Here is a 15,969-nt window from a genome sequence, read left to right on the forward strand (position 1 = left end):
ACTGGTTGGTTGATGACTCCATAATATGATTAACTGTAATGTTTCCAATACAACTTGTTCAAAGATTGGGATAGAAGTATTTTCAGATACATATGATCATTTTTTAATAGTGCATAAATTAGTACAGTGCATACATATGCGTAAATTAGTTTTTGGCTACATGCTCAGTTTTTTATTAGGAAAATAATTTCTTTTTGTCTGTTTATTGTATTTATAGTAAAAGAATAATCCAAAGAAATACAAGAAAGTGAGTGATTGGACTGGAAATAAATCATAATGACTTTAAAAAAATCACTTCTTTTCAATAAAAGTATATATTATAATGAGAGAAACAAAAAATTATGAAATTTGTGTGTATGTGCTTTAACTTCATTAAAAGAAATGTTTTGGAAGTAACTACGTTCTCATTAGTTATATTCACTAATACTGATTATCACTTTATCTTCTCTGCACTGAATGAACAAAGAAAAAGACTCATCTTGCAGAATTTGCAGTGTATAATGTAAACCAGAAATATACATGCCCACCTGTCCTAGAAAAATTATCTCAGAACTTTTTATTCTTATTCCATATGATCAGCTCTTATCCAGAATGATAAATAAACCTGCTTGGAACAGAAAAAAGAATGAGAACATGTGCTGAGTTTGAGATAGTCTGCTGAAGCATTCTCTTCTTTACTTCTTAGTAAAGTACAAAAGAAATATTGATGATTGCATACACCATGGGGCATCTTTCAGTGATTATCATTGCTGAAAACTGCAAGATGTACATTTTTAAAGATAAAAATAAAATATCAAGAAGAGATGGTAATCATTAGAAACATGAAAATTGAAAATGGCTTAATGAAATATAGGCAGAATAGAGGTAAGAGAGCATTAAGAGTGATTCATGTGAGTTAGAAGCATTGCAGATGAGATTGAAGACTGTACTGGGAAGTTATAGACGGACAGAACTGAAATACGAGTGTGACTGGAGTGGAAGAAAAAGCAGTGTTTCATATCGTTCACGTTCCGCTGTATGCATAGAAGAAAGGCTTTGTTTTAGTATTTTTCATTCTGTTATATTTTTAGTTTTCTTCATTCTTGTTACAGAGAGAAAGTAGGAGAAAATACATTTTAGCTGTTTTTGTTCATATACATTTATTGTGTTTCTATTCAGCTTTTATGTTTTATTTCATGCATTGTGTTTTGCACATGTTTATGCATTCATTTGTATTAAAATAGCACAGAAATAAATGAATACTGTAATACTTTTTTTCTCACAGCTGTGAAACCTTGACATTTTGCCTTTGCTTGTCCTTGTTCCAGTAATGCTGAACCAGACAGAGGTGAATGAATTCATCCTTTTGGGCCTTACTGATCTCCAGGAGTTACAGCACTTTTTCTTCACCACCTTCCTGTTGCTCTACCTGACCAATCTTCTGGGAAACAGTGCCATTGTGACCATGGTGATAGTTGAGCCTCGTCTCCATACACCCATGTACTTCTTCCTGGGAAACCTCTCCTGCCTGGACATCTTCTACTCTACTGTTACTGTTCCCAAGATGCTCATTGGCTTTCTCTTTGGGCATCAGCCCATCTCCTTTGGTGGGTGCTTGGCCCAGCTCTACTTCTTCCACTTCCTGGGCAGTACTGAGGCTGTGCTCCTAGCCATCATGGCCTATGACCGCTATGTGGCCATTTGCAACCCATTGCGCTACACTCTGGTCATGAGCTCACGGACATGTCTGTTGCTGGCTGGGGCCACCTGGACTACTGGGTTTTTCCATGCCATGATGCACTCAATCATGACCTCTCGGCTGCACTTCTGTGGCCACAGACACATCAATCACTTCTTCTGTGACATCAAACCACTTTTGAATTTGGCTTGCAGTAGCATCAGCCTCAACCTGACCCTCCTAAATGTTGTCACCACATCCATTGCTCTAGTCCCCTTCACTGTCATACTCCTCTCCTATCTTTATATTATCTTCTTCCTCTTCCTGAAAGTTCAGTCCAATGGAGGAAAATGGAAGGCCTTCTCCACTTGTGCCTCCCATCTCACTGTTGTAGCTCTGCTGTATATACCAGTTTTCTTCAATTACACACCTCCCTCCTCAGGAAGCTCCACCAAAAGGGAAATGCAGGTGTCTCTCATGTACAGTGTTGTCACCCCGGCTCTAAATCCTTTAATCTACACTCTTAGGAACCAGGAAGTGAAATGTGCCCTGAAAAAAAAAATAGGGAGAAAATTCTTCCTTGGAGGAAAATGATTAAAATAAGGACAAAACTCAGAACGTGGTTACTCTACCTCTGATATTTTTAAGGGAAAAAGGCAAGAGGACACTATTTTGTAAGAGATTGAAAATTTGCTGATTATCTCCTGTAGTTTTAAATGTTTGGAAGTTAATTGCATAGATCTAAATTAAAGGAGATATTCAAGGGCTTGATGTTTCTTCTGTCATTTTAGATATCTTAAGGTATCCCACCTGGCCTCCAGCAGTCAATACATCATGCATGTGTCTTGCAGGTCCTGAGTCACAGCTGATAACCCCATGTAGTTGTTCTGGATAATCTAAGGTATTAAATGATGACTTGGTAGCTATGGTTAGGCAGTTGAATGATTCTCTTGTAGGATGCTGTGGTTCTTAACATAGACATTCACCACCTTCAGTCTTTGCCTGGACTGCAGTTCCACGCTCTCAGAAACTAGATGTGCTGGCATAAGCTTGTGGTTTCTGAAGATAGAGTAAAGGGGTACTTTGAATTGTCAGCATGATGGCCTAGATGCAGAGAATGGAGGGCAAACTCTTGGCTACAAGTATGATTTGTGGATATAATGCCTTGACCCAGTTGGCCAAACCCTCTTGCATTTACAATCAACAGATTTTAGAAAGACTGCATGCAACCTGACAGTTCAGATTCATCAAACAGCAGCAAGCATCTGATAGTGATAGCACTTACTTTCAGAACATGGGTGTGATTTTGTTGCCGAAGAACAGATATCTACTTAAGATATTTAAGAAGCTTTCATGTCCTCCACCTATTGCTCCAGAAAGTTACAGGAACTAGTTGGTTCTGTTTCATATGTGCCAGTCTTGTGAAACCTGCAAGTATGATGAGGTGTTTCAGATGTGGATAGACTCCTGAGCGACAGACCCTGAAGATATCCAAACTCAGTTGTCCCCATGTCAGACAGGCATCTGTATCTGTACTACGTGATACTTGATGGAAATGGTCCCTGTTGTAACTTTTTGTATCTGTACTATCTGATGATTGGTGAGAATGGCCTAGTGCTGTAACTTTTTAGTGCCTAGAACAATACTGCTGTGTTAAGCGGGATACAAATAAGTAACTAACAAGGTCTTGGAAATCTGTGAGAAAGAACAGCGGTTGGTTACATATAGATTCTGTGGCTGGAAGCCACAGAATCACCATGAGAAGCAGTCAACATGAAGGTCAGAAGTTGAAGAGTAATGAAATAGTGACCCCCAAAGTCAAATGTAGTCCCTGAAATAAGTCTGCATGCGTGCGCAGTATCATACCCTGGTTATGCAACTGGGGCGGAGTTGGGCTAGACTCCTTGCACTTGCTGACCCCAGGTGCTGGGACTCCCACCTACCACAAATAATCATAAATACCGGAGTTTTTCTGAAGGAGAGAGAGGCTGCTATACAACAGAGGACCACGTTGCCTCCTCGGGGACACCCAAAAAGATTGTGCCTGCCGACTCTCTCATCATGCAGACGATCAGGGCAAGCATTGAGGTGGTCCTTCTCGAGATTACCATCGGGTCGGTCTGTTTGTAAGTATCTACTAATAAACTTCTTGCTGCTGAAGAGTCTTTGTGTGTGTGTATGAGTTTGTGCTGGCTTGCCAAACTGGATGTTTGGCCCCCGGGAATCTAATTAGAACAGCATTTAAATTCCATCAACAGTAGGATACAAAAACCTAAATGCAGGAGTTTACTGACACTTTATAGGCTCAAAGATATTCTGCATGGCCTTCAAACTGCCACTTCAGAATGACATGCAGATCTTGTAGGTACTGTACTAACCCGGCAGAGCTGTTTCAAAGGCTTGGGTATAAAACAATGATTTTAATGGCATGAAGTCAGTATGTTTAGACAACTATATCAAGCCTCTTGATCTGAATTCCACTCCTCTGACCATGCTAAATACTTTCCTCAAAGCTTCTAAAGATGGTGACCCCAACTTCCAGAAAGGACATTATGAACAAGACAGATGTGCACTTTTCTTCTCAGAGCAATCCCCTATGGTACAATCAGGCAGCACTTTTGTGCCTTCCCTAAGCACTCGCATATTCCTCCCAGCACTTCTTTTTTGGCCATTATGAACTGCTTCCCTTGAGGCAAACTGAAGATTTGACAAGCTCTCATATCTATACTTGGAAGTAAAGATATGTTGTGGCATAATATTTTATAACAACATATGTAAGAAAATATAGGACTTAAGTTTCCACATGAGGTTAATTGAAGTTCAGGTGGAATCAGAATGAGTAGAAATTAAGCTAACTTCAGCATTGGGCCAGTACTCTCTGTGGGGAAGCAGTTTTTTAGCAATAGATTTGTGAAGAACCTGTTTCCCTACCTGCATGACACTCCCTGATTTTCAGCTCTATGCTGCTGTAGAAAGGACTGCGCTGGACAAGGCTATTGTGTGTGCTTTCTTCATGGGCCAAATCAAAGAGAGATCTTTTGGGAGAAAGTTTCTACCAACTCGGTGCAGACTGGCTTGTGCCCAATAACTGAGTGTTTGCATTCTGTGGAATAAACTGTCCATACTCATATGGTGTATTATTTACCCTAGATCTCTTTTGAATCCCACCTATTACAGCCATCTATCACAGTCCCAAATTATGGATGCTCTTGCTGGTGAAGTTTTTTCAGTTCAAAAAGGGTTGCAGCCTAATGAGGTGTGGTGATTTTCATTTTTTTATTAATATTCTGCCCAGTATCTGTGTTTTGTGTCCCTGAAGGTAACATGAAGAAATGAAGAGGGTGTTTGAGAGTGAAAATTATGCATGAATGTTGTCAGAGGACTCTTCTAGTGTAAAAGAGGACCATGGCAGAAATAGTAATGGAGTATCACTGGCAAGCTGGCCTTTACGAGCTCCCAGTTAGCTGCTCAGACTGCCTCCTGAAGAGCCTGGGCCTCTTATATCTCTCCATGCACAAATCAGGAGCCATTCTGGATATTCATTAGCTCTTATTCAGGTAACACACTTGCTGAAAAGGCAGTGGGCATGCTTTCTACTTGATCATAGCTTTTGCTTTTGTGGTGTGGAATTTCTGGACAGAACTTGGGGACGAGTAGAGGTCTTAATTTCCTTATTTCCTTACTCCAGGAGTAGCACAGCTGGAGATGAGCACAGCTACAGCACTCTCAGTTCCAGACAATGAGTTGCCACTGAATATATCTGAAACACCTTGGCTGTGATTACAGAGAAGAGATGAATCATGCTTGCTGATCTTCCTAATATTCCTGAAGCACTGGTATTTGTATGCAGAAACGGATTTTTTGTCACAGAGCTAATGAATTATAGGTGAGCTTATTACCAATGTTGAAGATGTAAGAGCTGGGTTTCACCTTATATAACTTCTGATGTCCAAAGTTTTGATATCCAGAACTATGCCCAGAAGCCTAGCCTTAGTAGGATTTACTCAAGACTTGTATATTTAGCAGAATTCTTAAAGCTGTTATTGAAACTAGACCTTAAAGAAATTGTACATGACAACTGAATAATCCACAAAAGGACATGATAAAAAGTATGAGAGCATGAGATAGGATGAACAATCGTGCACAAAAGAAATGAAGGAGATTCTTACTGAGGTATAAGAAATGAATGTCATGTGACAGGGATGGAATTAAAGAGTGATATCAAGATACATTGTAAGGTAGTTACAATACTTTTTGCCACTGTATAAAATGGAAGTTTCTGACCATGCAATGTTTTCACTGACCTAGCAGAACTTTTTTTTTTTCACAATGCCATTGGTATACATATACTAAAAACATTTTGGAAAAAGTAAGTAACTTTCATCGGTTTCTTCAATACCTGGCTCCTAGACCTATGGTGTCTCCAGTATCTGGCACCCAGAGTTCCAGTCTGTCCAGTAGATGGATGTCACACTTAGGATCTCTCTGGTATCTTGCTCCCTGAGCAAGAAGTCTCTCCAGTTTTTGACCCCCTAAACTTCTGTCTCTCCAGAATCTGGCTTTCAGGCTTCTTGTCTTACTCCACAGTGTTATGTTCACTACCCAGTAACTCACACAAATTCACACATGTGCACATAAAATGGAGTGTCTCAGGCAGCAAATAGGTAGGAAAAAAAAAAGAAAAAGTAGGTAAGAAAGAAGATAAGACAAACTGCAGTGACCAGGTGCAGGGCTTGGCCAGACAAATATACTGACTGGCAGCTTGTTTACATATGGTTGGTCTCTTTTATCTTCCCTTCTCTGCATTTCCCATGCTTTTTGCTTCCTGATACACTTTGATACCTCCTTTTCTCTGTCTTTGGCCTTTTCCCTCAGCAACCCATAATAAGTTCTGTATTACCCCCAAATTATTTTATTTAATGATAAACTTTCACCGCATGCCCACATATCCTATACTCCTTTATGCAGTAGCCCACTTGAGTTTTCATAGCACTTGGGAAACAATTTCATCTGTTGAATCACCACAGCAGGTTTCTGCACTGTGGACAATGGCTCAGTCATTCACCTTTGATGGTCTTAAGAATAACTAATTCAGATGGATCAGGTTGTCTGTGTTCTCCATCCTGTCATTGATCCTCTGATCACTATCTGATCTCTGTGTTCATTTTGAATAGTTAGCCAAATATCCTTATAGTGTGCGTATTAGCTCCAGTTTGTGCATAGTTTGTGCTTATAAGTTTGTGCTTATACCTGCATCTGTAGAGAAGAGATGGATTTGGTGCCATTCCCATGTTATGGTCCACTTATTATGGTCCCTTGATTTTATTTCCTTATTCCCTTGTTATGGTCCACCCACTCATGATGAGAAGGGGGCAAAATCTTCTGTAAAAGCTCAAGGTGAATGCCAGGTTGCAGTCAACTCTTACAATGCAGATTTTCCGCTCTGCAGCCTCTTCAGGAGAGCAACATGTTGGGACTCAGGTAACCCTTGAGGCTCGGGAAGTTGGGGATAACTCTTACATCTTCTGTATGTGTCAAGGAGGGCCAAGGCTGGTTCTGCTCATGAACCAGGAAGACTTGGCTGAGGATGTAATAATCAATGGCAGCTTTGGCTGGAGTGACCATGAGATTGTCTATCTGTGGAGAGATGGGAGAGCAGAAGACAAGTAAGAGAATGCAGAGCCCAGGCTTCAAGAGAGTCAATGCCAGCATATTCAGGAAATGGGTGGGTGGGGCTTCATGGGAAGCAGCTCTGACAGGCTAAGGACCTGGGGAAAGATGGCAGGTCTTTAAGGACCACCTCCCCAAGTATGAGTAAGTCCACCCTAATGCTCAAGAAAAAAAAGATGTTCCAGGTGACAAGCTTGGCTAAAAGGGAAACTCACGAGAGAGCTTCAAAGCAGACAGGAAAGACATAGGAGGTTAAAAAAGGGACAGATGAGAAAGCAGGAACAGAGCCACGTTGCCAGGGCATGCAGCAATGATGTTAGAAAAGGCAAAGCTGGACTCATGTTGGGAGTGGCAAGGGACATCAAGGGCAAAAATAAAAGTGGGGGGAGGGGGCTTTAAGCATTGCAATGCTGTTGCTACTCCAAATCCTAGTTTCATATTACTGTAAACAAGAAACCCAGTGTGGGTTATCCATGTGCCCTAGCTTCGAGGAAGCTGGCTGCATCCTGGGCTGCATTGGCAAGAGGGCAGCCAGCAGGCTAAACAGCACTGGACCCCATATCCACCCCTAGGGTATACTACTAGTGACTAGCCTCTAGCTGGACTTTATGCCACTGATCAAAATCACCATCAAAACCAACTGGCTGGTCAGTCAGTTTTCAGACCAGCTCACTGTCCATTAATCCATCAGCACTTCATCAGCTTGTCGATAGGGATGTTACAGGAGACAGTGTCAAAAGCTGTCCTACAGAGCCTGCACACTGTGGGATGGGAGGGTTTCAGAATTAGAAATTGCTCTTGGGGGGATGTGATTGCCAGAAGGCAGAGGTGGAAAGGGAAAACACAAGCACTTTCCATAGCACTTGTCCTGCGGAAACAAGCAATTCTCTGTATTTCACCAAACTCTAGGAACATGTGTCTTTGTACTGTTTCACTAGATTTTTTCCTTCCTTATAAAAGATATTGTGCAGCATAGCTGGAGATGTGGTGCTTCTTTCTCCTCCAGCTTCCATTAGCTGCCTGCTCTGCATGGAAAAAGCATTCCCCTCTGTCCTGAGCCTACCTCTCCCTGCAGGAGACAGAGGAGGGAAATATCTGCTCTCTCCCATCCCAGTGATTCTATCTGTAAGCATTGGGCATTGCCAGGTTTGGGTGCAGCTCCATGCATGGATACATTCAGCAGCTGCAATGACACAGCAGTAGGTGGAGCTCTGTGCCTACAGAGCCACTCACAGATGGACAGTGTGTGCCTGCATGGACACAGGGCCAAGCTTGCACTCCTGTGTAGACTTGCATACACACGTACACAAGGCTGGGCACACAAACATGGATGGTCCATAGTCAGCATGCACACAGTGCACGCTCTTCCAGGCACATGGACCCACCTGGACACATAAAAAGGTGATCAACAGTAGCCAGTATGGATTCACCAAGGGGAAATCATGCTTAACAAACCTGATAGCCTTCTATGATGGCATGACTAGCTGGGTTGATGAGGGAAGAGCAGTGGCTGTTGTCTCCCTTGGCTTCAGGAAGGCTTTCGACACTGTCTCCCATAACATTCTCATAGGCAAGTTCAGGAAGTGCAGAATAGATGAGGAGACAGTGAAGTGGATTGAGAACTGTCTGAAAGGCAGAGCTCAAAGGGTTGTCATCAGTAGTGCAAAGTCTGTTTGGAGGCTTGTAGATAGCAGTATTCTCTAGGTGTTAGTACTGGAATCAGTACTGTTCAACTTATTCCTCAGTGGCCTGGATGAAGGGATGGAGTGCACCCTCAGGAAGTTTGCTGATGATACAAAACTGAGAGGAGTGGCTGATACACCAGAGGGCTGTGCTGCCATTCAGAGGGACTTGGACAGGCTGGAGAAATGGGCGGAGAAGAATGTCATGAAGTTCAACAAAGGGAAGTGCAGGGTCCTTCATCTAGGGAGGAATAACCCCATGCACCAGTACAGGGTGAGGGCTGACTTGCTGGAAAGAAGCTCTGCAGAGAAGGACCTGGGAGTTCTAGCAGACAACAAGTTAACCATGAGCCAGTAATATGTTTTTGTGGCCAAGGAGGCCAATGGCATCCTGGCCTGCACAAGGAAGAACTTTGCCAGCAGGTTGAGGGGGGTAATCCTCCCCTTCAACTCAGCCCTGGTGAGGTTGCATCTGGAGTAGTGTCCAGTTCTAGGCTCCTCAATACAAGAAAGATATGGAGCTCCTGGAGTAATTCCAGTGTAGGGCTACTAAGATGATTAAGGGCCTGGAGCATCTGTCATATGAGGAAAGGTAGAGAGAGGTGGGCCTGTTCAGCCTGGAGAAGAGAAGTCTGAGGGGAGATCTTATCAATGCATATAAATATCTGAAGAGAGGATGTAAAGAGGATGGGGCCAGACTCTTTTCAGTGGTGCCCAGTGACAGGATGAGAGGCAATGAGCACAAACTGAAACACGGGAAGTTTGATCTGAATCCCATCCTGTTCAACTTTTTCATCAGTGACTTGGATGAGGGGACAGAGTGCCTCCTCAGCAAATTTACTGATGATACCAAGCTGGGAGGAGCGGCTGATACACCAGAGGGCTGTGCTGCTATTCAGAGAGACCTGGACAGGCTGGAGAGCTGGGTGGAGAGGAATCTCATGAGGTTCAACAAGGGTAAGTGCAGAGTCCTGCACCTAGAAAGAAGTAATTCCATGCACCAGTACAGGCTGGGGGCTGACCTTCTTGACTCTTCTGGAGAGTAACTCTGCAGAAAAGGACCTGGGAGTGCCGGTGGACAACAAGTTGTCCATGAGCCAGCAATATGCCCTAGTGGCCAAGAAAGCCAATGATCTCCTGGGGGTACATTAGGAAGAGTGTTGCCAGCAGGTCGAGGGAGGTGATCCTGCCTCTCTACTCAGCCCTGGTGAGGCCTCATCTTGAGTACTGGGCCTGTTTAGCCTGGGGGAAGAGAAGCCTGAGGGGGGATCTTATCAATGTGTACAAGTACCTGAAGGGAGGGTGTCAAGGGGACAGGGACAAACTCTTTCCAGGTGTCCCATGTGACAGGACAAGAGGCAGTGGGCAGAAACTGAAGCACGGGAAGTTCCGCCTGAATGTGAGGGGGAATTTCTTCACTGGGAGGGTGACAGAGCACTGGACCAGGTTGCCCAGAGAGGTTGTGGGGTCTCCTTCTCTGGAGATATTTAAGGCCCACCTGGATGCAACCCTGCCTAACGAGCTGTAAGTGACCCTGCTGAGCAGGGAGGTTGGACTAGATGATCTCCAGAGGTCCCTTCCAACCTTACTGATTCTATGATTCTATGATTCTATGAATCTAAGAAAAAAGTTCTTTACTATGAGGGTGACAGAGCACTGCAACAGGGGAAGGGTCCATTAGTGGGAAATATATTTATTTATACAATGTGGATCCCTCCAGCTCATGGGCTTGGACACTGAAGTAACTTGTCCCAGATCCTCACTCTACCCAATTGCTGGTAACCTGGGCATGCAAGTCCCTCAGGCTTAAACTCCTCCTGCTGCTGGTACACACACATGCACAAATACTCTCTGCCCCTTCCACTTCTCACCCACCTACACACACAATGAGGATCCCACAGGGGGTGGACTTAGACACTCATTCTCGCCAGAATGGCTTGTGGATCCTCCTGTCCTCAGTTGCCTCCTGCATAGAGACACACACACAGACACACATATACACGGGTCTCTCAGTCAATCCCCAGACCTTACGGTTTCTCCTGCAGTTGCCTGGGATGGCCTGGTCCCTCCGATAGCCAAATCCTCTAGGTGCCTCACCCTTAGAGATACACATATACACCTGGTTTCCAAACCACTTCACCTTTACTCTGCTTGCCTGGTCTCATATTCCCTTGTAACCACACGTACCTACACTTACTTGCTCCCCTTGCTGGCTCCACATACAAGCAGGCCCTGGACCCTTTGTCCCACCACTTAGACTTCCATACACAAATGTTAAAACTGGAGTTTAATGGGAAGAGAGGTCAGACTGCTGATCAGGTGCCAGATAAGTTTACTGACCAGTCCCAATCTGCAAGCCTCCAGCCCTTTTTAAACCTCTTATCCCTCTATTTTCCCATGCTTAACCCTTCCTGTATCATCCAGATCCCTCCATCCCTCTGCCTTTTGGTCCTGCCCCCAAACATCCCATAACAAGTTTTGAGCAATCTGAAACCTTTTCCCCCCTGAGTCCATAACACCTCTCAGTCCAAGAGGCAGTCAGAAGAGCCACTCCTGTGACTCACAGGTGAGTTTCACTCCTGAATGGCTCTGCTGGGACAGCCCTGGGAGGAGTCAGGGAAGGATGATCATTTTTCTCCCTGCTGTTGTTTCTCTGAGTTCTTTCATGTTTGTGGAGACAAACTATTTGTGAACTGATCACTCTCCTGTGATGGGCCTGGGAGAAAACATGTGAAAGTATTATTTGGATTCCAACCTTGTTCCTTTGGTCTCTTTTGTGCTGGTGAAAGTGAGCTTTTTCTCACATAACCCAATAATCTGCAGCAGAAAGGATGTTTCCATGAAGCTGAGAGTATTTTCAGGGAATGTAGATGGGGGCTAAGATTTGGCTGATCAGTTTTAAAATTATTTTTATACTTTGGAGGTGAAATACACAGACCCCTACCTGTCTCCTTTCTCTCTCCCCACCCCCTGCCACACCACCTACACACACACTGAGGATCCCTTAGTAGGAGGGCTTAGGCATTCAGTCTCCCCAGAGATGGCCCATGGATCTTCTTGTTCCCAGTTGCCTCTTGCCTCAGTCGATCCCCAGACCTTACAGTCTGCCTCACAGTTGACTGGGACCCCCTAGTCCCTCCAGTAGACAGTACCTCCAGGTGCCAGGCACGCAAAGCACATGCGACAAGAGAGGCATGGAGGTTGAGATGCAGGCCCTGCAAAAGCGCACCCACAGTCATATGTCCATTAGCTGCAATGAAAAGCTTCAAGGCTGAAAGAACCTGACAAGCAGAAAGCAGAGGTGCCCAGATTTCATGATATTCAACAAAAATGACAAACTCCAGCCTTGGATGAGACAGCAAAGGAAATTTCTGCTTTTTTGGGAAACTTCTTTGGACCAGTTCTTCAGATCACCCCATGTGCTAGAGCAAAGATGATCCTGGTGGTATGCATTGGCCTACAAGGGAGTGGTGCCAGTGCTGCCCAGCCTGATGGGCTTGCCTGGTTACCTGTTTATGACATCACAGTCATGGTAAGTAGGCACCCGTTCAGCTTTGGATGTGCTCAGTCATCTGGCTTTCCCAGGCTTTCAGGTCAAGCTTCCCTTTTATGACTGCAAGGTGTACTTAGTGTACAAGATGTACTGACTTGTGATTGAAAAAGATTGCATGATCCAGCCCCTGGTTCGAAAAGAAATCATGGAAAACAATTCTGTGCTACCTGTGAACGTCAGCCCTTGTGAGATTGCTGTAAGTAGGACCAGTGGTTGGAAAGAGGAAGTCTCATTGTAGGAAATGTCCCATAGCTCTTTGGGGTTGGAGGGTATTTTCTCACTTGCTGTATGCTTGGAGGGTCACATTATGTTCACGATAGCCCTGTGACACATTCCCTGAGGCTCCATCTTGTTGCAACAATGGCTTTCCTGCTTGGAATTTTGCAGTGCTTGCTAAGGAGCTGGTGGAGAGCATGGGCTTGAATGTTAGTTATAAATCCTGGCCTCAGTAAGATCCTCCTGCTCCAGGCTCAGAGAAACTGCAGTGCTGCTTGAGAAAAACACCCTAAAGCTAAAACAACTTTCTGACTTGTTTTTTCTAGTTTTAGCATTGAAGACCATGACTCCTCTATTGTTGCCCCACAGAGATGATCTCTCATTGTTGTTCCCCACTTGCAGGCACCTAGATAAATATGGCCCACTGCATGGCTCCCCAAACCCAGGCCACTGCTTCTGCACACTCCCTCCCACACCACAAGTCTATCTCAGCACATGTGGGCCAAGATTGTCAGGTACAGGTAGTCCTCCTGAGCCCAGAGTCCCACGGTTTTGGGTCCTCAGCATCTCTTCCAGTCTTCCCCACCCACTTTATTCTGAGGGGCACATACCAAATACCTCAGCCTTTCACAGACTCACACCACACATCACTCTTCCACTTCCCTGCACTACATACCCATTCTACCCCCCTTTTTGCACGACCCTTCCCACAAAAACATGCACTGACGTAGGACTTGAGCTCCCAGTTAGCTAACGGAGTCCAAGACTCTCTCCACCTGCCTAGTTTCTGTCAGTCTATTCACAGAGGTCAGGTAGGGGAAAGGACAATTTTGCAAATAAAGTGTGGAGATGGCTGCACCTCATCCTGTAACCTGTGACCGATTATTCTACCCCTGTCTTACAAGGTGATCCAAGTAACTCTTCTGTCCTATGTGGTGCAGTACATTAGTACATCTAAAAGGTAGATAGCTGCAAGTGAAAGGCAAGAGGGGAGAGTGAAGCGTCTTTGTTTTAGTAATTGCAATACCATGGATGTATTCTGTTCCCCAGCCAAAGCATGCTTATTTCCTGCAGTGGCAATGCAGAAATGCTTTACAATGGAGCCATAATGCTTGTCCACCCTGAGGGCTACAATAAGCGATTGACTTTCCAGGGGGCTCCAAATGATGTTTTTTCCAGCCCTTCCAGTTTCCTCTTGAATGACAGACTTTGCTTTGCTCTTATGCAGTGAGACATGTCCTCCCCAAAGCCCACTAACTGGAGCACCCAGTTTATACTGCTGACCCATTGTGGATGCCAGAACCCAAAGGAGTCATGGTGTCATAGGGGTGTTTCCACCTGGAGCATATTTGAGAGGAACATCACAGCAAAGGCCCAGAGGGAGTAGCATGCCCCCTTTTTCCCTCCCACTCAACTGCTGAGCATTCCTCCAATTTTGCAGATTTCTTTGCCAATGTGGATGTGTTTGAGAGCCTCCAGCCTGTAATGGAAGATCCCACCCAGCAAGTAAGGGATGTCATGGTGTATGGAGAACTCAGTTCAAGCTCAGTCAGTGAGCCTCAAAGGTATTCCTGTTGGACAGAGTGGAGTCATTTCTGCTCTGGCCGGTACGCTGTTCCACCCAGCTCAGAAAGAGAACAGAAAAAGCACGTCACAAGCAAAGCTGGGCAAAGCCCTGAGTGGAGGATGCTGGAGAAATTTGCTGCCCAGACTGCATGCAGGGAGGAGAGGAAGTGGATGGAAGAAGTGGTGAGGGTTTTCTACCCAAAGGTATGTCTCTCTAAATCTCCTGGCACTAAGACCTTTTGCAAAGAAGAAAGCCACCACAGACACATTCCAATTTCATTGGAAACTAGCCATATTTTGTTGCATAGAGATATACCCAGCAAGGTCTTCTCCTTAGTCCTTTCACTGTGGACTCACACTTACCTATACACACAATCAGCTCCTTGTCAGCCCCTCCTCTGAACCTGGCACTATGTGTTTGGGGCATGAGGGAGCTGGAGAAGAAGATGATGGAGGCTTTCTCTTCTTGGCTTCCGTTACTTGAAACCTGAGCCCCAGCATTGGCAGGAGGCAGTTGTTAAAGGCATGTACTTTCTATGGGCTGTTTATAGTATCATACCATACTTTCTATGGGCTATTTATAGTAGCATACCATTTATAGTATCATACCATTCTGACTCTTTGATCTACAACGTGATTTTGAGGGATTTCACAGAGGCTCCATTTCCAAAGAGAAGCCATTCTCTCACAATGACCTGAACACATGTGCAATCCTGAAATGCCACCAGTCAGGATGCTATAAATGGAAAAAATGTACAACTCTGTCACCTGGAAGTTGAGGAAGTGAATGGTGTTTTGCTGTAGATTAGATTCACATGGTTTAGTTATCAAAAAAACTCCATAGGATAGGAATTAGAAAACTACAAGCTTTTAAACCAGAAACATAGCTAGAGCTAGACCTAGACGTAGACATGGAGCTATCTTTTGTAAGTTCTGTTATGTGCTTAACCTTTCAAGGTGGATGTGGATCACCCCAATAAAGTTTTTTCCTACAGCTATGAAGATAAAAGTACCCCAAAACAGACACTGTCTTATTTCCAGAGAGTGGGGCTTTAAGCAAATCTCTTCAGAAAATAGGACTGCAAGATTTGGCAGCCCTGCATGTGCAGATGAACAAAAGTTGTAATCTTAGTCTGATGCTTGCGGTCCTGTCGTTGTGCCTGGAGAGGCACAGGCGCAGCTATGTCTTGAGCTTAGCTAGGGTCCCACACTGCTCTCCGCAAGTGTTGGGAGAACACATGCTAAGCAGCATTTGATGGTGTCTGGACCATGACACAGGGCTGTTTGACTTTGGATGCATCTCAGGGTCAGTATTTGAACTTGCCTGATTTAAAGACAGAAATTCCAATTGACCTCTCATTAAAAGCTCAGCAAGGCTTGGATTTCAGATTGAGCCTTCCCTCCCTTCATCTCTGTGGTTCATATGCTTAAAAGGTCATTTTCCTCTGATGAATGCTCTTGTTTGCTCTGGCAAGACCTTCACCCTCTTTGTTTCTCTTGTAGAGTGTTTCTGAAAAGTAAGCTGATTTTCCACCTCTCAAGACAATGCTGACATCTCCACCAGACACTAGCAAAGAGCTTGGAAAAAAAATCACAGATGTCCTGAAGAAAACAGCCCTGCCCGA

The 15,969-nt window shown here is 44.4% G+C and overlaps 1 protein-coding gene across 1 annotated transcript; it reads left to right on the forward strand.

Annotated features, from left to right (window-relative positions):
• Nucleotides 1-1,309: 1,309 nt before the first annotated feature.
• On the forward strand, nt 1,310-2,251 carry LOC134144667 (olfactory receptor 12D3-like). The gene has a single exon (XM_062583804.1). The coding sequence runs from the start codon at nt 1,310-1,312 to the stop codon at nt 2,249-2,251; it is 942 nt and encodes a 313-aa protein (XP_062439788.1).
• The last annotated feature ends 13,718 nt before the right edge of the window (nt 2,252-15,969 follow it).

This window comes from Rhea pennata, chromosome 10, assembly GCF_028389875.1.
Source record: "Rhea pennata isolate bPtePen1 chromosome 10, bPtePen1.pri, whole genome shotgun sequence".
Lineage (NCBI taxonomy): Eukaryota > Metazoa > Chordata > Aves > Rheiformes > Rheidae > Rhea > Rhea pennata.

Excerpts from the sequence above, each read along its gene's own strand:
- LOC134144667 (XM_062583804.1), top strand. The coding sequence starts at position 1,310 with ATGCTGAACCAGACAGAGGTGAATGAATTCATCCTTTTGGGCCTTACT.